The 22,842-nt window shown below is 44.5% G+C and overlaps 1 protein-coding gene across 14 annotated transcripts in view; it reads right to left on the bottom strand.

Moving 5' to 3' along the window:
• Nucleotides 1-22,842, bottom strand: part of CLIP1 (CAP-Gly domain containing linker protein 1) — a 712,474-nt gene that overhangs the window by 267,567 nt on the left and 422,065 nt on the right. For all 14 annotated transcript variants that reach the window (XM_085636018.1, XM_085636008.1, XM_085636009.1 and 11 more), the window contains 2 exons: nt 12,009-12,171; nt 11,670-11,885 (listed from right to left, as the gene is read on the bottom strand). In XM_085636018.1, the coding sequence (XP_085492144.1) occupies nt 11,670-11,885; nt 12,009-12,171 (379 nt within the window). The remainder of the gene's footprint in view (nt 1-11,669; nt 11,886-12,008; nt 12,172-22,842) is intronic.

Below are 22,842 nucleotides of genomic sequence, written 5' to 3'. Positions count from 1 at the left end.
GTCAGTTATAGACATAGAAAAAATAATTCAATCAGTGTTGGGCAAAGCACAAGAGTTTTAGGACAAAGAATGAACCCTCTATTCGCAAAGTACACTTGTTTTACTGGATCACCTATGTGCACAACAGTGTGACACAATAAGTGTAAGCATAGTGGGACTCTGCTTCCCCTGGTTAGTCCTCCTCTACGAGCTGATCTGATCAGACTCACTGGGCCCAACATAATATCAGGTTCAAGGCTTTGCTAAGTAGCTAGTCACTCTCAGTGTGACTTCCATATTTTGGTCCCCCAAGAGCAAACTCATAGTTTGTTGGCCCTCTTAAGTCAGAGTGCTTCTGACTGGCACAGACTGCTTGCACATTAGAATAAAGTTGGACAATGTCTCAGCTTAAAACCCATAGAAACAAGAGCCACCAAATGTTTTGCTCATATATGACTTGTGTCTTTTAATTGTTCTTGACTACAAAAAGTAGACTCCTTTCTTCAAAAGATATTGAGTCTACGAGGTAAAGTTGCATATTGCCATCAAAGCTAAAAATGTCCTTTCTTGAAAAGATTTCACTTTCATCAGCATACTTGCCATACTATCTTGCTTCAGAACACTCTGCTTATGTTTCACATTTGTCTTCAAGATATTTTTAGAGGGGTTCAGATAGGCGGGAGGTGGACACATGTAATATACCACTACGCCTGTTGCCAACTTCTGAAGCTATTTATTCAGCTTAACAAGGACAGACTCAATGCTTTTCAACGCTTGGGCATTCTGACACCTAATTAAATTTAGGAAGGACTTAAGCACTCTTTTAGTACCTGAAATATATATACCTCACAGGTGCTTTCAGTGTGACATCTGAGTGTCATTGGTGCTGTATAGAAATTCTTACACAGTGTTTTTTCAAACCTATGAATGTGTTCTGCAGTTTTCCTCAACTGCCAAATCTCAGCACCATAAGACTACATCACTGAGATTTTTCAATCATTGCCTTGTTTTAAAATGTTGGAATGTTGCAGCTTCTTTAGAATTTTCTGAAGCCATGAACAGTTCCAGGTTGATTGCCCAAAAGCTAATGACGCTTATAGCTCTCCATAAATAAAAAATTGCCTTTGCAGTCTCTAAACATCAACATCACCCTTTGATTTGAAATGGGCCTCCTATGGTGAAGTCCAATGAGTATTACTGTTGTCTTGTTCTCAATTACTTTAAGGCTGATGGTAAACTTCTAATCAAAACAATCATGATGATATGAGGAGCTTGGAATCTTTCTGCCATCTGCTATAGGGATATCATCAGTCCTGAGCTTAAAGTGGACTAAATACATTGGTATAGACATTTAGGAAAGCCCGGGCAAGCAAACAACTTTGCTTCACCCCTCCACTGATATGTATTTCCTAACTGCTTTGGTGTTCTAATCCAACTTGGACTGTGGAGTTTTTAAGGCTACTGATAACAGTTTCTTTAAGCAGATGGCTCATAAAATATTTTTCCACCCTGTCCCATAATCAGTGCATTCCATCGTATCTAATGCCTTGATGTGGGCTATGAAGCTCAGCTAGAGCACTATTTGTTTCTGAATGCATTATTTATTGACAATAAAGATAAGGCACAAGATTAGGTCTATAGTGGAGAGGTCTGTACTAAACTCTCTATGAATGGGTGTTAGCATCAAGTTCCATACAATCTTGAATGGCATTTGGAAATAAATCTTCAGCTCTAGGTCTAGCAACCTGATGGCATGGGACAAGGCAATTCCTACCTCCTTTTTGCATATATGAACTAGCATGCTATTTGAACAAGAAGCAGTACTGGTGTGCGGTGTGAAGAAGGTCGTAAATGGTCCTTTGGACACTATCATACACCACCTTTAGATCCTACTCATCTAAGTTTGATCCCACAAACAGAGGAAGTTCAATTTTCCAGTGCACTGACTCACATACAGGAAGAGGTTGATATTCAAATGGAGCATATACCAATTTATTTTTCGGACCTAACACCTGGCCAAATTACAGTCACATGACCAATGTTTTCAAGACGAGCTAAAAAAAAAAAAAAACCACCCCTTCTGTCAGCCCCAGTGGATGGCAAAGGAGAAGAAAATATGCATTGCGAAGCAAATCTTATCATGCCGTGCCATTCAAAGTAGGGGAAATATCCTTCTTCAAACTGGTAAGCTTCTGAATACTGTAGCTAAGAGGTAAATCAGATTGCGTGGGGTCGGCCTTCACAGCAAGAAACTCACTCATGAAATGTAAACAGCTAAAGGTATAACAAAAATGTATTCTTGAAAAGTCAGCAGACAGGGAACACCCCAAGACATACCAAATGTTATGTCACACAATCTGTATTGCACAATAAATGCCCTCATTCTCTGAAGATGAGCAACATGAGAAGTATAAGAGGGGAATTCCCAAAACCTCACTACGAAGTCTCCAAATAAATAACATCTGGATAAAAGAGTGAACTGCTGATGTATCAGCACAACTGTACCCAATTTATCCATTTGGCATCAAGAGAAACATATTGCCTTGCCTCCCTTTAAGGAATGCGTCTTGGCGGATATGATTCTGACACGTTTTAGTGACTCAAGCACTTTATGAACTCTACTAAGGACATGAGTCTTAGATCTTCTCTTTCACGTAGCATGATCGAAAGAATAAGAATTGACTATCACTGGCTAGGATCCTCAAATGGGTAAAAACTAAATACAGCAGGTGTCTTCCAATCGAGTGCACATGGAGGATTTATATTCCACTAAGTGGATGACCATCATTTCAGAGAAGAAAAAGATGTGTCAACTCAGACAACAAAATGTCTGAATTTAAGAGCTCATGGACAAAAGTAATGCCCAATGGTTTGATGCGGCATGAATTGGACTAGTGTGATTGTCACAACATGTAGCCTGATTGTATGCTAGCACTAGGAAGCAGGAGGATAGTGTCATATCTCTGTAGATATTGCGCTGTCATGCTCTCTTCTTCTCATGCAATGTAAAGTAGCATTTTTGGCTGCTGAGTTGCATGATAATATAGTAAATAGACTCCCATTAAGTCTTATAGTGTTGCGCCAATGAATTGGATTGCTTGCTCACACCCCTACCCTGAGAAGGCCTTGGACTGCTCTGTTTCGCTACCCAAGGAGTGTCAAGTGCTACAATAGGGTGTTAGGGTCTCAGTATAGAGACACTTGTTGATTTATTTTGGTTGCAAAAGACACTATGGGTGAGCAGTTCCTCTCTTAGGGCTCTCCATTGGGGTTCACCTGCACCTTTCATAGGTCCTGAAGAAGTGTCGCTCGAATATGGAGCATATATGACACAAAACATGTCGACCTTATAAAATCACCAGCCACCTAGGTACTTTACGCCCTGTTGGCGGCACCACTGTTTTTACTCAGTCCCAGGTCTACCTTTTGAATTAAAGTATCCCTAGACCTGTAGCCTGTTTTAAACTCACCCATTTATGTTATCTTACACATAGCACCAGTTGCCCACATACACCCTTCACATACGGCGATCTCAGATCAAAAGAACTCCGCCAAAGTAGCCACCAGGCCCGTTGGACATTGCAGCGCCGGTCCGACGAGGAGCGCCCTATGATGAAGCATGACACCCTAACAGGTGTGTGAGGGCATTATGATCTGAAATTCAGATCTCCCAGCGACTATTCTACAGGCAGATAGTGACACCTCTCACACACATGCCCTAAGAGAGGAACTGCTCACCCATAGTGTGTTTTGCATTTGTCCATAGAGGAGCATGGGTGTAGGACCTCTATAAATATTAGCTCTTCCGTCCCCCTGATTGATTATATATGATTTATTTTGGTTTACAAGTCTTTGCAAATACGGGTTTGTACCAAAATACATGGGTGGATGCAAGGGAACACCACTATGCAAGGGAACACCACTGCACCACCCATGTAACAGCTCTCTGATGCAAGGTACACAAAAATCAGTGCTAAGCGCTGCCTTGCGTCAACATTTTTCTTGCAAATTGGAATTTGTGTGGCTTTGTAAATCCACAAATGGATTTTGCATCAGGGCTGCTCTAAATAAGTGATGCAACCCCATTCAAAATCTTAGTAAATCTCTGTGCACCTCATCATGATATGGCCGCTGCAGCATTGAAATCAGTGATATAGCAAGGGTGCAGTTGCCTGCAATGTAAACACTGAAAATTGTCAGCCATCCCTGGGTTTGGTAGCAAAGGTTTTTATAATTGCCGTATAATGGCCCCTCTAAACCCACAGGCCTTGGTACCACTGCACTTGTTGCACCGTTTATAGCTATACCCCTGGTAAGGGTTTACATGTGTGCAGACCAGCTCAGTGACCTCCCATCCCACCTGACCAAGGGTTTGTGAATATCAAAAGTCCTGGTATCTCAGGAGTTGCTGCTTTCTCCTGCCATCTTGTGCTACTCCCACCGGCAGTACAATTTTTGAGTGAAGAGGTTACAGACCGGTGGTTTTCACCTCAGGTTGACAATCACTTAGCCAGCACCATGCCATAAAGGATCCCCGAAGCATGCCACTAGAAACGTGCAAATGCAGTTTCCCAAGTTTGGGTAATTTCATCTTCCAAGTGATTAGCTAGCAAGCTGATCTAAAGGAAATTAGGATTTCTGACAAGGAACAACATATTATCGTATGTTTTCCACACTCTGTTCTATAACTACTAAAAGTGGGAAGATGAACCGCAAGGAAGTCTTGGAGGGGCAAGCTGATAATTCACTTATTTAAAGAAAGAAGGATGGGTGAGGTTGGCAGACTAACCGTTGAAAAGAGAGAATGAATAGGTGGCTGATGGTCAAAGACAGAAATGATGCAAGGATGCTAACATTCCACCCTCTATCAGCAATTATCCTATGTAATCCAAACCTGAGGAAGACCCATTATCAGAAGAATATTACTACTGATGTCTACAGAGGCCGACTTTGACCAGCCCTCAACGCAGATACAATTTATCAATTTTTCCGTTTTCCTCATGCTATTAAAGATATCAGGGAGCTGAGCTGTTAAGGCTCCTACTTACTATAAGACACATGAAAATACACTACAATACACTGGACTTCTTCTGTGGCCATGATGCAGTAGCTCCTATAATACAATCTGCATCCTGCAGGTCTGTCTGATTTTTTTAAGGGAGCTTCTGGCTTTGATTTTGGCACCAGAAAAATAAACACACCAGGATCAATGCTTTTGTAGGCTGGACACATTTTGACATTATGTGTCAAAAGAAGCTTTTCCTTTCCATGTAACAACCAGACAAGGATAAAAATGAGTTCCAAGACATTCTGAGGTGTAAATGGGTGACAGGTGTCAAAGACGTGAGGGGCATCACCCTTACATCATGGGTGAGGGGAATATTAACCAATGAGCAGCTCTACTCAAAGAGTTAATAGGTGCTCTGTGAGGAAGGATTTTTTGGGTTGGTTGAAGAAAGGAGGTGTACCTATGTATGTGCTGGACAAGGGTGAATATCACCCTGAAAGCACAAGTCAGGGAGTGATAGGCAAGGCCGGTTTTATTGGTGATGCATATGTTTTGATTTTGGGCACTTAATGCTCTGGCCCAGGGTGGGGGGTCAGAAAACCTCCATTCATGTACTGAGGCAGGGCAGGGCAGGAGTAAAGCAGGAGTAGGTGTCTACCACAGAAACTCAGGTTCCGGCTCTACCACTGCTCGTGTGTCTTTAATTGAATGACGCCCCCTGAGTGGTAGAGTCTGGCAGATTTTATTTTTGACTGTCACAAAAACTTTCTCAAAGACAAGGAGACCTTCAGTGAACTGGTTCTGTTGCTGAGGTCTTGGAGAAAGCTTCTTCTGGTCATCCATAGGCTGGGCTGGCTCTTGTAACCGGATTTAACTTTTAAAAGAAAACTGCGCCTCAGAAAAATTCATACATGCCTTCATTTCAATCTGCTCAGTTTGTTTAATGAATGTAAACAGTCTGCGACCGCAACAGCAATTACAGCAAGTTAACTGCTTTTTTAAATGCTGTTGCTGAAATGCACTTCAAACTAACAAGTGCCAGTCTCCTTATTTTTCTTTTTATCAGTTTGAAATGTGGTTATGAAAACATGTAAAACCAAAAGCATAGTGGAGCACTGATTTTCAACCATAAATGGGATTTCTCAGCACACACAGCTTGAATTAAAACACCATCAGGTTTGTTTTTCATTTAAAGTAGGGCCTAGCCCCTGCCTTAAGTCTGAGGCCTGGCCAGCCCAAAGCCAGGCCTTGGCGCTAGTGATGTACCTGCTCCCTGATACTTGGAAGCTGATCTTGCTGCTACCTGAGCTCAGTGGGCAACGGTGACACTGCATCATGCAGTTGCTTGTAGCGTCCTCCCCAGCTCAGTAGCATGTGAATGAATTATGCCACACACAGAGCTCGGTATTACACATCTTTAATTCTCACAGTGCAACCATTAACTGAAAAGTACTGCATCATGAATTTTATTAACCACACACAATCGTTTATGTCATTGTTGCAAGGTGGATGTATTATGTGATATGGCTGGTGGGTCTTATGTAATACTAACACAATACACAAAAGTGAACCTCGGATTCAGCCTTAGCAGACTGAAGTGTTCAAAAATATATGCAATAAGTCTTTCAAACTGGTCCCATTAAAGACAATGGGGAAAACACCGGTGATACTTGGTCACTTGCAGGGTGAGTTCAAAAGAACCCTCTTGTGGATACGGTCATGTGGGTCCCTAGACTAAGTTTCAACAGTTGTTACTACGTTACCTTGCCCAGGAAGTCGGGAGCAGAGGTGACTAGGCTGTCCTTGGTTCTGAACGGAATCCACAAGAGCTGTCAAACTTGCAGGACTTGAGAAAACCATGATTGGAGATAAAGTTCCACTCCACCCACGGACAGTAGTAGTCTTGGGGGTCCTAGGACCCAGGTTCAACAGCTGGATTTCCTCTACCTTGCTCGGTGGCTCCGGATGCAGAGGTAGCTTAGCAGCTGTCAATCACCGGGGGCAGGTCGCGCCAAAGATGCTTTGCCACACACTCGACAACACCAACTTCAGGATGTAGGAATACAGCAGCAGGGTCGTTGACGACGTCGGTTGCTGCCGCTGTGAGCTGCTCTCGTGCTGGAGATGTTACTCAAGGGGGAAGACCACTCGACTGGCAATCACCAAGCCTTGGCTGAAGAAAATGTAATCCACGGGTACTTTGTTGGCTGGAGATCGGCTTGAAACTTGGGAGAAAGCTTAGCTACCACTCTGGACTTGCAGGACACCACTTCTCTTTGGGCTCACTCTCGACAGGCCCAGTGGGTAGCAATTCATGTCACAGAGCACGTCTATATTCCTGCAGCTTGCAGGGGACCAGTCCCACCAATCCAAGGGAGTCTGCTTCGGTTTCTGACATCCACTGGAGCCCAACTTGTTGAGAGCAACAAGCTTTTGCCACAGACACACGTCAAACACACAGTTCGAGTATATGGTCTCTTCATGGCACTTAAGTGTCATATCTTCTCACGGAGGCAGAGTCCTATTGTCGGTGACAGCATCTTCTTAGTGCCTCTTCTCGGATTCAAAGTCAGAACTGAGGTTCTGGTGCCAGGGGAGCGCCTTAAATGCTAGTTTAGGGGGCATTAAGTGCATGAGGTCCAGTGTCCAATGGGCTACTGGTCCCTGCGGCTAACCCACCCCTGAGGTGACAACATCCAATGAGTATACATCGCCTTTCTACCCAGAGTCCTCTATTTCAGGGTCTGCCAACATGACAGAATCCTTCCTTGGCTGTAAAGACCTCAGTAATGGTAACTGTTAGAATGATAATCTTCAGTTATGTATATTGTGCTGAGACCCCTTGTCATGCTATCCTCCTCTACTGCGAAACCCCTGGCCATAGCTGCACGTCACTAGCCCCATTAGAAGTTGAGCTGCTGCATTTCTTCCCCTGCAAAATTGATCCAAAAGTTCAGCAGGCCAGGGTTCTTGTTCCCTTGTGAAGGTACTCCAAATATACGAGTCAAGCGGGGATTGACTTACGAACAATGAGTGTTAAAAACGTTAAGGCAATACATGTTGGTGATTTAGCTCCTCTCTTATTTAACGTTTTACTTATTCTTGCCTTCCTCAAGAGTTAGCTATTTAATCATGTTGTTTTTCTGGGTTTTTTCCCTAGTCATACATCGACCCGTGCCAGGTGTTGAGGGGCTTTGATTGAGCGCTCCGAAGCTTACGCCAAAGCAAAGAGCCTGTCAGTGGGATGGCCTCTCTGCAGAGGACACAGAACAATGGTTAAGTACTCCAGTTGTAATTGCAATTCTGTCAAAATGTGCGTGAAGGGAGTGCACAGATGGCAAACTATTTACAGGGCAAAAGCAAAATAAAATGTTTAAACGTGAGTGACTAGAGTGTGTGTTTGGAATTGGTGAAGTGAGGGAGATGCCAGGAAGTGCATTTGTGAAAGAGTAAAAAGAGGGTGCTGAAGAGGAAAGAGGTGGTTGAAGATGTGCAGAGGGAAGAGATGTACAGAGAAAAAGGACATACATATCCAACATAAAGCACACATAACTGAAGGCCAAAACTCCTTCTACAGGCCTCAATACTATCGAAATTTCAGAATTGAAACATTTTGAAGGTTTATTTGTTAAAAAGATCTTTGATGTTACTCATTTATTTTAAACAGCTAACAACCATTGACAAAACCAATCGTACTGACCTGTATATCAGTTGTGTTACATATCTGGATGCAATTACATCTCAGAGAGAAGCCAAAATACCAGTCGGGTAACACACTATAGTTATCACAGAAATGTATTTTACATGTCCCCTTTTGAAGAGCACCCACATTTTTTATCCCACTTAAAGACCTGTGTTCACATATTTCTATATGCCTGTTTGCAATCAGCAGCTGTGTGTCCTTTCCGAAGTCTGGTTAGAGCACTTTCTTCCAAAGTGTATGCAGCATGCAGGGCAAGCACACACTTTAAGGGATATAGGGCAGTTTTTAAAGTGTTTAATATTTCAAGACTATACCTTCCCACTGCTTTATAAGCCTTGCTTTATCACTAAATTAATTTGCTTTAAAATGCACCATTTACTAATCTTTTTTTTTTTTTAAATTCATCTGGAGGAGGACCCACCCTGGACCCAACGTTTGTCCATTAAGCTTGCTCGGGTCGCTCACTACATAAAAGTCATACCAAACTTTTACGCCATACCACTTTTAAATGTCACCACCCGCCACTGGTCGTTTCTTAAGGGAGCTGGATACCTTGAGTTTTCTCGGTAGCCAGCCCATATTACTCTATGGTCACTTACAGTAAAACCTTGCTTTAACAGAGTTACTGTAGGAATATATATGTATGAACATGCACATCCACACCTTTCCGTTAATATAATGCACTCTACCTCCTGGGCCTAGGAGGACAACCTTAAGAGTGACTTACTTATTTAGAGGCAGTGGTATAGCTCTGCAGCACCTGGTGTGTCCAGTCACTCTCGAGCAGACAGGCTGCTCGAGCAGGGCTGTAATGGAAGTCACACTTTTACTTAGGCCATCCGTGGTGGCACAAAACAGTGCTGCAGCCCTGAACGCCCCTTTACCACCCATGTCCAGGGTACCACTAGTACCATATACTAGGGACTTTTAAAGGGGGCAAAGTACCTTGCCAGTTGGGTGTATTAATTCACCTCACTTTTTGGGGCAATCAGCACGAGCACTGGGGCCTGGTTAGCAGTTCTAATAGGGGCAAAAAGTGGTGGGCATCTGCAATGACCACCAGTTTCTAACATCACTCTACTACAGAGTCTGTTAGGGACCATATGGGTCATGTGCTCTATAATACACAAGGCACTACACTGCTGACTGTCTCTTCTATCATTAGCTTTAAGGTAAACTGAAAAATAAAAAAACGGTAAAATGTGCATTTGAAGCTATTGCTTGACGATTTGAAGAGGTTATTTAAAATGTAGGGGAAGTGTGGGGTTGGAGTAGGTTTGATTCTCAGGTGATACGAACTCATCATGAAATAATGCTTATGAACAAATATCTCCCCTCTATATCTATCAGATATGTGTTAAGGTCATACCTGTGATATCCGAGATGTGCATAATCAATCTGCAATGTATTGTATTGCAATTATATTTATATAGCAATTTCTACCCTTGGGGAGCCGGTGAAGCTCTTTTTGGCGAGTAGCACACTACTCTGAAATTCAAAGGATTGCGATTGGAGACCTATGGCGTGCACTCTGTACTGCTTCCATGTACTACATTCGCAAGTGAAGTAGTGCACTGGGGTTCTTAAGGGAACACAAGGGGACTCTAATGACAATCACACTCAGATCTAGGTAAAATTATCCTCCTAATCTTTACAATAATGACAGTATCCCAGAACAGCCTGAAATATGTAGTGTATAGAAAAGCAACAATCACTTTCAATTTAAAGAGCAGAGGGCAACAGGACCAGAAAGCGGCTACTCCTTCAGTCACTTTGGGTGGCACAAAGCAATTCCATATTTCACAAGCCAGGTTATAGAGCTCTTTAATGTAGCCGAATCACTATCTTGCTTGGCTTAAACTAACTAATTAATCACCTTAAAATAAATCACACATTCTTATTTTTTTGCATTTGCAGTGCTCTTGATGCATGTGTGTCTGATTGTATGCAAATTGTACAATTTATTTCAGAAAATGAAATAAAGGCACAGGGTGATGAACTGATTTTGTGGGAATCACTCACTGTTAAGCAGAGAACCTGAGATTAAAATGTTATACATTTAAGTTCCAGACTTCATTCTTCTGCTTGTCCACTGCCTTGGCAGGGTTTGTAAGGCCAATTTACACAATTTTTACATGTCATTGAGGGTCAGACTAGATAATGCAATGAAAGACAGCAACTTAAATCTATACATTTCAGTTTCTTTAGCAAACCGTGCTATACATTTGCTGCATTTTGATATTTTTAATATTTCAATATTTTTCAATATTTTTAAGGGGGAGAACCCCTGCTCCAGACGCCCGCATTGTCATATTCGGCGTACTTGTTCTCTGTACTTAGACACAAGTGATTACGCCTCACGATTTCCAAATTTCACGAGATGCAGGACTGGCCACAAATGACTTTTTTTCTCTATGCTAAAAGGTCCTTTTATTTTTAAAACATCTTTCAAGCAATAGAGAAATGTTTGAACATGAGAGAACAAGATTGTTGGTAAAAATCATCAGTAGAAAATGGCAACTTAAAATACACTTTGAACGGTTTTGTCATATTACATTTCGCTTAAAAGAACTAGTTTTAAAAAATACTCCACAACTTTGAAACGGTAAGGAAAAGCCATATATGACTTCCTAAAACACTTCATTTGACTGATATGGTTAAGGAATACAGTTCACAGAGCACTTTTTCCATTCAAAACATAACAATATAATGTGTTATGTTATCAAATGCATAATTTGTGAATGTAAGAAATATTCATTATCTGCACAAATATAACTGGTCATCATGAATGCTCCACAAAAATGTGTAAGTACCTCCCTGTCACACCTCTCACTGAAACCCTTTCTTCAACTTTTGCAAGTTTCCTGCTACAATAAAACACCATCCCCAAATGTGTCATGCTTTTCAAAGACAGGTGTGTTTCACAAAAAAGCCCCAATAAGTAAATGTATAAACACGCACAGTAAGTAGGGTACTTACTTGAGCTTGTTCAGCTTGCTTCTTCAGGTCTTCCAACTGTATCTCGAGGTCCGTGTTCTTCCCTTGAGCAGTCTTCAGCATTTCTTCAGTATCGTGCATACTGTGCTTCAGATCTCTGATGGTTGATTCATACTTGGTACTTAATTCAGAAATATGACTTTCTTGCAGATTTTCAAGCTCTTTGCTGTGATTTTGAGTCTCCTGTATCCCTTTTTCCTGCAAAACATACCAGTTAAAGTCACATCACCAATTCAAAAGGCTTTGAACCTGCCATAGAATACAACTGGGGATCCAATGTTAAAACTACCAGTCGTGGGTAAAAAATTAATCCTTTCTTACCAGAGTTTCCATTTTGTCCTGCATCTTTTTCAAATCAGACTGCTTATCGATAACCTCTTGCTGGATCTGCTTCTCTATATTTGTCAAGTGATCAACATTTTGCTGAAGAGTAGTTACTTTCTCAGTTTCCTTTGAAAGATTACCCCGTAGTTCTTCGATCGACCTGAAAAGAGTTCATAATTTAAACGTTTACTTATGCCCACTTACTTTAACACTGTCCATCTTTTGTTGAGGAGTAATTGCTGCAGAAGGAAAATGCTACTTACCAGTATGCATCTGTTCTTGGCATGTAGAGCTGTAGATTCGTATACTTGTGCATAGATTGCCATCTGGTGTTGGGCTTGAATGTTTGCACTTTGTGTTTGTCCTGGAAGAAGTCTTTGTAGTCACGAGGTAGGTGACTCCTCCTTAGGATGATAGTGCGCATGGGCATCGACTCCATCTTCAGATTGTTTTGCCATGGAGGGTTGTGATGGAGTTAGTAAGAAATAGCAAAGGATGTCCATGTGTAATGTATCTAAGTAAGATAGTACTGGAACAGATAGAGCTATCCGGGGAGGCAGGTGGGCGTATACGAATATACAGCTCTACATGCCAAGAACAGATGCATACTGGTAAGTACCATTTTCCGTTCGAGGCATGTGAGCCGTAGATTGTATACTTGTGCATAGACTATACAGCAGTTACCTCGTTAGCGGTGGCTACCTGTATCTGTTGCAGTGGTTTGAAAAAGCGTTCTTAATACAGCCTGGCCCACGTTAGCTTGTTGCTTTGCTTGCACGTCTACGCAATAGTGCTCTGTGAACATGCGTGGTGTAGACCAAGTTGCTGAATTGCAGATGTCATCTAGGGGAATGTTCCCTAAGAATGCCATAGATGCCCCTAGAGTGAGCTTTAGGGGGAATGGTTAATGTGTGTTTAGCTTTAGCATAGCATGTTTGAATACATTTAACAATCCACCTTGCAATCTCGGTTTTTGCGATTGGATTGCCTTTGAGGTGGGGAGAAAGCTACAAAAAGTTGTTTTGTCTTTCTAAAGGATTTTGTTCTTTCATCGTAGTAAAGTATTGCTCTTTTTACGTCTAGCGTGTGAAGAGCTCGTTCTGCTACTGAGTCTTGTAGAGGGAAAAACACTGGGAGTTCTACAGATGGGTTAAGGTGGAAAGGAGACACTGCTTTAGGTAGAAATTTTGGGTTAGTCCTAAGAACCACTTTGTTATGATGAATTTGCAGAAATGGTTCTTGTATGGTTAATGCCTGGAGTTCACTGACTCTTCTGAGAGAGGTGATTGCGACAAGGAAAGCTACTTTCCAGGTGAGAAATTGTAATTCGCATTTATGCAGAGGTTCAAATGGGGTACCCATTAGCCTGGCAAGGACCACATTTAAATTCCATATTGGCGAAGGTGGAACTCTAGGTGGGATTATTCTTTTGAGTCCTTCGATAAATGCTTTGATAGCTGGTACTCTAAAGACAAATGTCTGTTTTGGAGATAGGCTGCTATTGCAGCGAGATGTAGTCTAATGGATGTATAGGCTAGGTTACATTGTTATAGATGCAAGAGGTAACAGATGATGTTTTGAATAGAAGCATCTAGTGCGTTGATTTACTGGTACAGTAAATCACAAATCTTTTCCACTTAGCGGCATAGCAAGCTCTAGTGGTAGGACGTCTAGCCTGTTTAATGATGTTCATGCAGTCTGGAGGGAGATTGAGGTAACCAAACTCTAAGACTTAAGGTGCCAGATCGCAAGGTTGAGTTGACTGGGATCTGGATGCCTTATCTCTCCATGGTTCTGAGTGAGAAGCTTGGGTGAGAGATGTAGCTTTTGATGAGGAACTACTGATAGTTCCAAGAGGGTTGTGAACCATGGTTGTCGGGCTCATGTTGGTGCCACCAGGAGCATTCTGAAGGAAGTTGTTTGAGCTTCCGAACCACTAAGGGAATGAGTGGGAGAGGCGGAAAAGTGTAAGTAAATTTGTCTGACCAGTTCATCCATAGCACATTGCCTTTGGACAATGGGTGTGGATAACTGGATGCGAAGCTTGGGCATTTTGCATTTTGTTGTGTGGCGAGCAGGTGTTTTTCTGGGTAGCCCCACATTTGAAAGAATGGAAGCAGAACTGGAGGATGAAGTTCCCATTCGTGGATCTGCTGTTTTTGACGACTGAGCAGATCTGCAATCCGATTGTGTTCTCCTGGGAGGCGTTCTGCAAGGAGGTATACGTTTTGCGGAATGGCCCACCTCCATATGCTTGGAGCTAGGTGTGAAAGCTGCAGATAGTGTGTCCCCCGCCTGGTTTTGTATGTAATACACTGCTGTCATGTTGTCTGTACGGACCAGGACAGCTTTGCCTACTAGATGGAGTTGAAATAATTTTAGTGCCAAGAAGATCGCTAGCAATTCCAGATAATTTATGTGGAATTGTTTTTGATGAGGGGTCCATATGCCCTGAATAGTATGATTTTGAAGGTAAGCTCCCCAGCCGTTGAGCGATGCGTCTGTTGTGAGCACTATCTGTGGAACCGGGTCTAGGAACGGCCGCCCTTTGGAAAGGTTTTGAGTATTCCACCACTGCAGAGAGCGATGTGTGCGGCTGTCCACCAAAACTAGATCTGTTATCTGACCTTGAGCCTGGTTCCACTGACGTGCCAAACACTCCTGTAAGGGACTCAGCTGGAGTCTTGCGTAAGGGTCTATCAGAATGCAAGAAGCTATCATCCCTATTAACTGCATGAACACTCGTACTGGTAATGAGTGTTGAGGTGTAAAGTTTGATATGAGGGCTTGTATGGTTCTTATTCCGACTGGGATGGGATTTGCTAGAGCTTTTGAAGTGTTTATTGTAGCTCCTAGATATTGTTGCATTGTGGACGGTTGGAGATGGGATTTGGAGAGGTTGACTGTGAATCCCAAATCGTGCAGCAAGTGTATTGTTTTGCATGTGTGTTGAACACAGCTGCTGTGAGACTTGGCTTTTACGAGCCAGTCGTCCAGGTAAGGGAAAACGTGAATATGTTGTCTTCTTAATGAGCCGACACTACTGCGAGGCACTTGCTGAACTGGGTGCTGTGGTTACTCCGAATGGGAGGAATTTTAATTGGTAGTGTTGTCCGTTTATCACAAACCTGAGATATTTCCTGTGAGCAGGGTGAATGGGAATGTGAAAGTAGGCGTCCTTTAAATCTAGAGAGGATAGAAAGTCGCCTTGTTGGAGTAGTGGGAGTACCTGCTGGAGAGTGAATGTATAGATGTAATGGTCTGAGGTCCAGTATTGGTCTGAGAGAGCCGTCCTTTTTTGGTATTAGAAAGTATAGTGAATACACTCCTGTGCCTTGATGAGGCAAAGGAACTGGTTCTATTGCATGTTTTTGTAACAGGGAGAGAACCTCTTGTTCGACAAGAGTTAGATGTTCTGAGGACATTGGGGTTTCTCTGGGAGGAATGTTTGGTGGAGTACCAGTGAGTTCCAGGCATAACCATACTGGAGAATTTGTCTTACCCATTTGTCTGTTGTTGGAATTCCAGACATGTAGGAACTTTGATAGGCGTCCCCCGACAGGAGTGGAATGGTCGGGGGGAAGCGGAGGGAAGTCACTGCTTGTTTGCAAGGGAAGTGCGGGTGGAATTATTTTTGCCTCTTCCCCTATTGTTGTTTCCTCTATATCCTCCTCGATAGTACTCCCGGGAGGAGGAAGGTTGAATTTGTTTTTTGTAAGTAGAGGAGGTATTCTCTGATGAAATAGTTTTGGAGCCAAAAAAGAGCGCTGAAAGGAGCCTCTGTTGGAGGGCTCCCATAGATTTGGCAGTTTCCGTATCTTTCTTCATTTTTTCTAATGAAGAGTCTACATTTGGTCCAAAAAGATGTTGTTGGTCAACATTTGGTTGTTTAGTATCACTGACTGTACTTCTTGTTTGAATCCTGAGATTCGAAGCCAAGCATGTTGGAATAGCAAGATGCTGGTGTTAATGCCACGGGATGCTGTGTCAGCAGCATCAAGTGCACATTTTATAGAGGCGTTTGTAATTAATTTACCCTCTTGAATGAGGTTGTTGGCTTTACCTTTGTATTGATCTGGTAAATGCTGCATTAGCTTTTCCAGTTCATCATAATGTGCTCTGTCATAGCGTGCGAGGAGGGCTTGCGCATTGGCAATCCGCCAACTATTAGCGGCTTTGTGACACAATTTGTTTGCCTGACGCGTCTATGAGCTTTGACTCCTTATCAGGAGGAGGTGCGTCGCCTGTGGCTTGCTTGCATTAGATACAACAAGGGAGTCTAGGGGGACTTGACCTTTATTATAAACTGGGTCGGTAGGAGCAAATTTTTTATCAACTCTTGGGGTGAGGATTCGTGCTCTAACTGGGTCCTTGAATACTTCATCAGTATGCTTTAGGATGCCTTTTAACATTGGCAATGTATTAGTTGATTTTTGCGAAAGTTTCCATGAGGGAATCCTCCTCTAATGGGTCAGTGTGTAATTCTACCCCATGATATAGAGCAGCCCTATTGATAAGCTGTGCGAATCCTATATTATCATCGGGTGGTGATGGTCTGGAAGGATATAGGTCCGGATCATTAGTATTGTCTGGGTCTTTATGGTAGTCGTCCCATGGATCTGGGTCTTGTGGTATGGTGTGATGGTCATTATCCCCATCCCCATCCCTGTCTCCTTCTGTATTAGTATCGTCATTTGTGTCATTATCCCCCTGTGGGTCAGGGGAGAAATGAGGTAGTGGTGAGTTATATGGAGATATTAGTAAGTTAGGATCAATAGGTGGAGGAGAGGGAGGTATGTAAGTGGGAGAGGGGGTAGTACCCATGTCCTTCCTCTTTTTGGGAGGTATATGGTGTTCCTCTGAAATGTCCTGTTTTCGTTTCTTAGGAAGGGTTGCTACAAGATGTCCAGTTGTTGGATCAATATGCAGTTTCTTTTGCTTGGGATCCATTGGTTCTTGTAAAGGAAGTTCTTTAGGTGGTAATTCCTTCTCTTTGGGTGATTCAGAGGGTATTTTATGGGCAGTCTGTTTCTTCGGTTCCGAATCCTTTAGTGCATGGTGTTTTTGCGCCGAAGGTTTGTCTTTTGGTACTTTCGGTTCCGAAGGTCTGTCTTTAACTTTTGGATCTGAAGGCTTATCTTTGGGTATCGGCTCCGAAGATTTGGGCTTAGTTATTGTCAGTTCCGAAATCTTTAGTTTATGAGGTTTCGGATTGGAGTCTTTTGGTGCCGAAGATGACTTTGGTGCCGGTATCGGGGCATCGGTTCCATGCTTGGATTTGGCTTTCGGTCACTCTGTTCTCCAAAGATGTCCGGCACCGGGCTAGTGCCGCGTCTCATCTCGTGATGTCAAGCCCGACGATCACAAATTGTTTTCTTCGATCGGAATGATAGACAGGCTTTGCAGCTGCTTTCTTCGTGCTCCGGGGAGAGGCACAGATTACAAACCTTGTGTAGGTCTGTGTGTGGAAATTTAGCTCCACACCCGGGGCATTTTTTAAATGGAGTCCGTTCCATTGACTGCTGGCATGGTCGGCGCGTGTAGGCCTTGCGGCCCGCGTCGAGGCTCTCGATCGAAGTGGCTAGATTTCAACAATGCGCATCGAAGGGGAAAACCGTGATCGAAACAATACCGTTGAGGGGAATGATTGCGCGTCGAAAGGTTCGAAGACGATCCCGAACCCGAAAAAAACAATCTGGAGATGGAGTTGATGCCCATGCGCACTATCATCCTAAGGAGGAGTCACCTACCTCGTGACTACAAAGACTTCTTCAAGGACAAATACAAAGTGCAAACATCTGAGCCCAACACCAGATGGCGATCTATGCCCAAGTATACAATCTACAGCTCACATGCCTCGTACAATATTTTTCAGGAAAGGCAAATTAAAACCTTGATCGCTCTGAAGCGTGATTCTGTATACATGCACTGTGTTGTAAACATCAACCTGATTCTAATTCAATGCCAGACCCTTTATATGTGTCCGCCCAATACCATAATGTCTAGAATGCAATGAGGGACAGTAGAAAGCAATCTGAGGTTGCTCTGATTATTCCACTGGAACTCAAAAGTGTGAATGCCCGACACCGGTGTAACCCAAACTAAGAGCCAAATCATACTAGTGTAGAATTGGGGAACTGAGGCCAGGAAAAGCTCTCAAGTATTGTAGCACACAATTTCTGTTTTTCTACATGTAATTTTATCATGCTTCTCTTTATATTAATTCCACAATATAGAGGGACCAATTATTACCAGTAGAATGACAGAAATGAGAATTTGAGTAAACTATCCGGTTGGTGGACCTACCACACGGCTGTAGAGTACCAACACTTGATCTGTGTCTGGCAAGGGACAGGTAAAGAAGATAGGCATAAAGCTCATCAGAATAAAATAGTGAAATATGCTAAATTAAAAAATATGACCCATGTAATGAACTGTTGCTCTGTTCAACTGAACTTGGACCTCAACTATTAGCCTTGTGCTGGACTACAATGGAAAGACAAAAATACAACGTTCTTTCATCTTAAAGGACAAGTTACTTGCCTTTGGTAATGCCTTATCTGGTTGAGACATGAACTAGCTTCAGATTCCTTTCCGTAGAATTTCACAGGTATCAGATTGGATCCTAAAGATTTTTCATAGAGCAATACCCGTGCGCGGGTAGGTGGCATCCGTCGGCTCTGTGTGACGTCTCCCCCGTTGTGATGTCAGCATCACTTATATAGGCGCCACCTCAGCATGCTGACGTTAGTTACTTTTCACAACTTTCCACACCAGGAGCGCTGAGCCATGAAGTGCACTGACATTGCTGTGTTTAGAACAATTAGCGCCCTGAAAGGGATGAGCACTGATACTAGAAACCAGTCTGCAGTACGAGGAAGATAGGTGAGTCGGCAAGAAATCTGCAGCAAGAGCACGTCTCTACCAGATAAGGCGTAAGTAAGTAACTTGTACATCTGATAGAGACATCTAGCCGAAGATCCCTTACCTTAGAATAGATGCCCAAGCAACACCATCCTGGGAGGAGGGACTGAGGACAAGTTTAGTCCAGGAAGTCCTGCAAGAACTGGGCCGTCTGCCTCGCGATTGGAGACAAGCGGAAGTGGTGGTGTTCCACAAGTCTGGTAGACCTCCAGATCAGCACGCGTCATACCGCCCTATCTCCCTTCTGAACATGGAGGCCAAGATTCTGGATGAGGCTCTGGCTAACCGCCTCCGCTCCCATATTACATCATTGGTCCATCCCGATCAGGCCGGATTTATGCCCCAGCGGGCGACCCGCCATAACATTCAGCGTGCGCATGTTGCCATGGCTTCCGTCCAGAGACTGGGGGAACAGGCAGCGTTGTTGCTTGCGGATATGGATAGGGCATTCGATTCCCTTAGCTGGGTATATTTATTCGCGCTCCTCTGCAGGCTGAATATTGGACCCTGATTCCTATTATACCTGACTCTGCTCTATACGGACCTTACTGCGTCTGTGCGGGTGGCGTGCTCCATCTCCTCCACATTTTCTATTGGACGAGGTACCAGGCAGGGCTGCCCACTGTCTCCCTACTTGTTTGCGTTAGCTATGGAACCCTTGGGGTCCTGGGTGCTGATAGATGTCCGAATGACCGGTCTTGAGTGGGCGCCAGGACTGTCGGATCGTATTGCCCTCTACGCCGACGATGTGTTATTTTTTCTCACTGATATAGACAAGACAGGATCGCAGTTGCTTCGCATCATGCAGATTTTCGGGGAGACCTCGGGCCTGTATATAAACCCTCGCAAATCTACCCTCTAGGTTCTTGGGGGGGGGGGGCTCTCGGCTCCTAGGCCTCGTCTGTTCAGGTAGTTTCTGGGGGACAGAAGTATCTGGGAGTGTTCTTATCGGACTCGCTGGTCACATCTTGGGGTAGGAATTTGGCCCGGGTATGGGATTGTGTGTGGGAAGAACTCAAAACTTGGTCTCATCTGCCCCTGTCTATCTATGGTCGGCCATCTTTAAGATGGTATCGTTGTCTGGCTTTCGTGGCAGGGACCATATCAGTATCTCTACTCTTGGGGACGTAATGCAGATGCCCAAAACCCAAATTGTACAGATACTTGCAGTTCCGACACGCCATCTCCCCTAACAAAGGGCTTGGGGTCCCTGGCGGAGTTCAGCCCTATCGCGGCAAAAGTATTTATGGGTGACCTCCAAGGCCACAAGATCTCCAAAATCTATCAGTCCCTGGTTACCCATAGCTTCCCCACGCTGCAGCGCCTTAGGGAGGCCTGGGAGGGTGACGTGGGCCCACTGGAGGAAGAGGACTGGACGGAGGCTCTGGCCTCCCCGAGGGGGTCGGCCATGGCCGTAAGCCTGCGCCTTATCGAGTTTAAATACCTCCATCGGGTGTATTTCACCAGAGTCAGGCTCTGGAGGGCGGGATTGGTAGCTTGCCCGGTATGTCTTAGATGTGAACATGAAGAAGGTACTCTACTGCATACTGTTTGTCATTGCTCTGCTTTAAAGAGATTCTGGAGGGGGGTTATGACGTGCCTTTCCGGAGTACTGGGCTGGGACCTCCCCAGCTCGCCGAAGCTGGTACTTTTGCATGTTATGGAAGATATTGGGGGCAATATATACAAATGCCATATTATGCTACTAGGGTTTACCTTAGCCAAGAGGGATATCGCAAGGGCCTTGAAGGCACAGAGGGCGCCCTCGGTGTCCGCGTGGAAGAATGGCATGGATTTTTTTATGGGTTTAGAGATTCCCATCTTTGTGGCCAGGGGGTGCTCGCTTAAATATTTTAAAATTTGGAAGCGTTGGGCGGATTAACGCGGCTAAGAGCTGGAACCCGTTTCAATGGCCAGATCTCTTGACCCGGCTTCACTCCTAATTTAGTGGACATAAGACACTGCCTCTTGGGCGATGACAGATCATGCTTATGTGGACGATGCTGTTATTTTTGTGGTGCTGTTCTGGGGTAGGTGCTAGTGCGATGGGGGGTGGGTTCGTGGGGTTCCTGTTTTTCCTTTTTGTTGATAGTTCATTTGTATTGCTTGATCAGTCGGATCTACATTTTGTATGCAGAAGTTGCTGGGGTACAGTGCTCTGCACTATATGTGTTATTTGACAAATAAAATTCGTTTAAATAAAAAAATAAAACAGGCTGATCTGAGGCTCTGAACCCTGGGAGTGGTGGACCCTGTTCTGGCAACCTCCTTGCTACATGACAGTAAACTGGGGGTGGCTGGCACCCTTAAATAACTGCTGTGCTGTGCTCAACCCGATAGTTTGCCGGAAATGGAGATGCCTTCTCCGGTACGCAACCACCCCCACCCTCCGGCGTGGAAGTGAGAAGCGGCTCCTTTAAAGATCCTCTGGTGCCCTGATCCTGGTGGGGAATCCATAACATCAGGGGTGGGAACCTGCTCAGCCCGCCTGAGACTGCACAGGGCTTGTGGGGGTCTGGGACCCGGTGCGATACAGGAGGCCACCACACTCCGCGCCCACCCCATCCTCATTGCAGTGGTGTCACCTGCAGAGCGGCTATAACCAGAGGCCTTGCCTGTACCTGTGGAGTCCTGACCCAAGGAGGCCATGATGTTAGGTGCTATTGCATTTGGAGACTCCATCTGACTAGACTGCTGGCTTGCCCCCACATCCCCCCCTCTGGCATGCAGCACACGAGTTGCCGGAATGGAGTAGGGAATTGCTCAGTTCCTAGAGTCGGTTTGCTCCCCATGGGGTGCACTGGACTCTCCTAAACCATAGTGAGCCTTGATACCTTGGAATTGCCTATGCTTTGGTTCCCCTACTGAGCCACCCCATCACTGGCCTGAGAAGCTTTTGCCCCCACAGGCTACCAGTCCGATACTTGTGATACTGACTGAAGTGGGTGGTCACTGGACACAGCATTGCACAGGTGGCCTGGCATTTTTGTGTTCATTCCTAAGTTGATAACCGCAGAATCGCCTGGGGACCATACGCTGGTACAGATGGGGAAGCCAAGGGCAAAGGCGACTGGAATAACAATGGATCGGGGAGAGGACACCCCTAACCAACACCCAGAGATCCCTGGGGGTATCGACCCGGGTCAGCAACAACTGGCCAAGATACTAGAGACCATAGCAGACACCAAATCTACCCTCCACCAGTTTATCAGCACAGTCTCTGTGGGCCTAGGGTTGCTTCATCCTGAACACCGTAAACTGGAGGAGAGAGTTGGGAACACGGAAACCTCCACTGCAGAGCTCCAACTTGCGCAACAGGCACTGGCTCATATGGTCGAAGAACTCACGGACCGGGTCCACGCCCTAGAACGCAGAGCTGAGGATGCCAAAGGGTGCAACAGGAGGAATAACTTTAGGGTGGTTGGTGTAAGACATGTTGACCTTCCTGGAAACTTGGCTCTGCACAGTGGTGGCACCAGAGGGTCTCTCTGCTTTCTATACACTTGAGAGGGTCCACCGAGTCCCTGCCCATCCATTAGCACAGGGGTGCCCCCCAGGTCCAGTAGTAGCAAGACTCCTACACTTTAGAGACCGATACCCTTTTACAGAGAGCAAGAATCGCAGACCCCTTTGAGATCGATAACAGTAAGGTATCCATTTTCCCTGATTACATCCCTGAGGTGCAGCGGCGACGAGCCTCGTTCACTGAACTAAAGAAGGCACTACGGGGTGAAGGCCTGCAATACTCTCAAATGTTCTCAGCTATACTACACATAACTCTGGGCGGGAAGACCCACTTCTGAGATGATCCTGACACGGCCTGGGAGTGGCTTGAAGTCTATAAATCAGGAGGTCCATCCTCAAAGTTGGACGCTGCTGCAGGAGATCTTTCCGTCAGGAAGGAGCC

This window comes from Triturus cristatus, chromosome 11 (assembly GCF_964204655.1).
Source record: "Triturus cristatus chromosome 11, aTriCri1.1, whole genome shotgun sequence".
NCBI classification, from domain to species: domain Eukaryota; kingdom Metazoa; phylum Chordata; class Amphibia; order Caudata; family Salamandridae; genus Triturus; species Triturus cristatus.
Note: the sequence above shows the minus strand (reverse complement) of the source record. Positions and strands in the feature narration are given on the sequence as shown.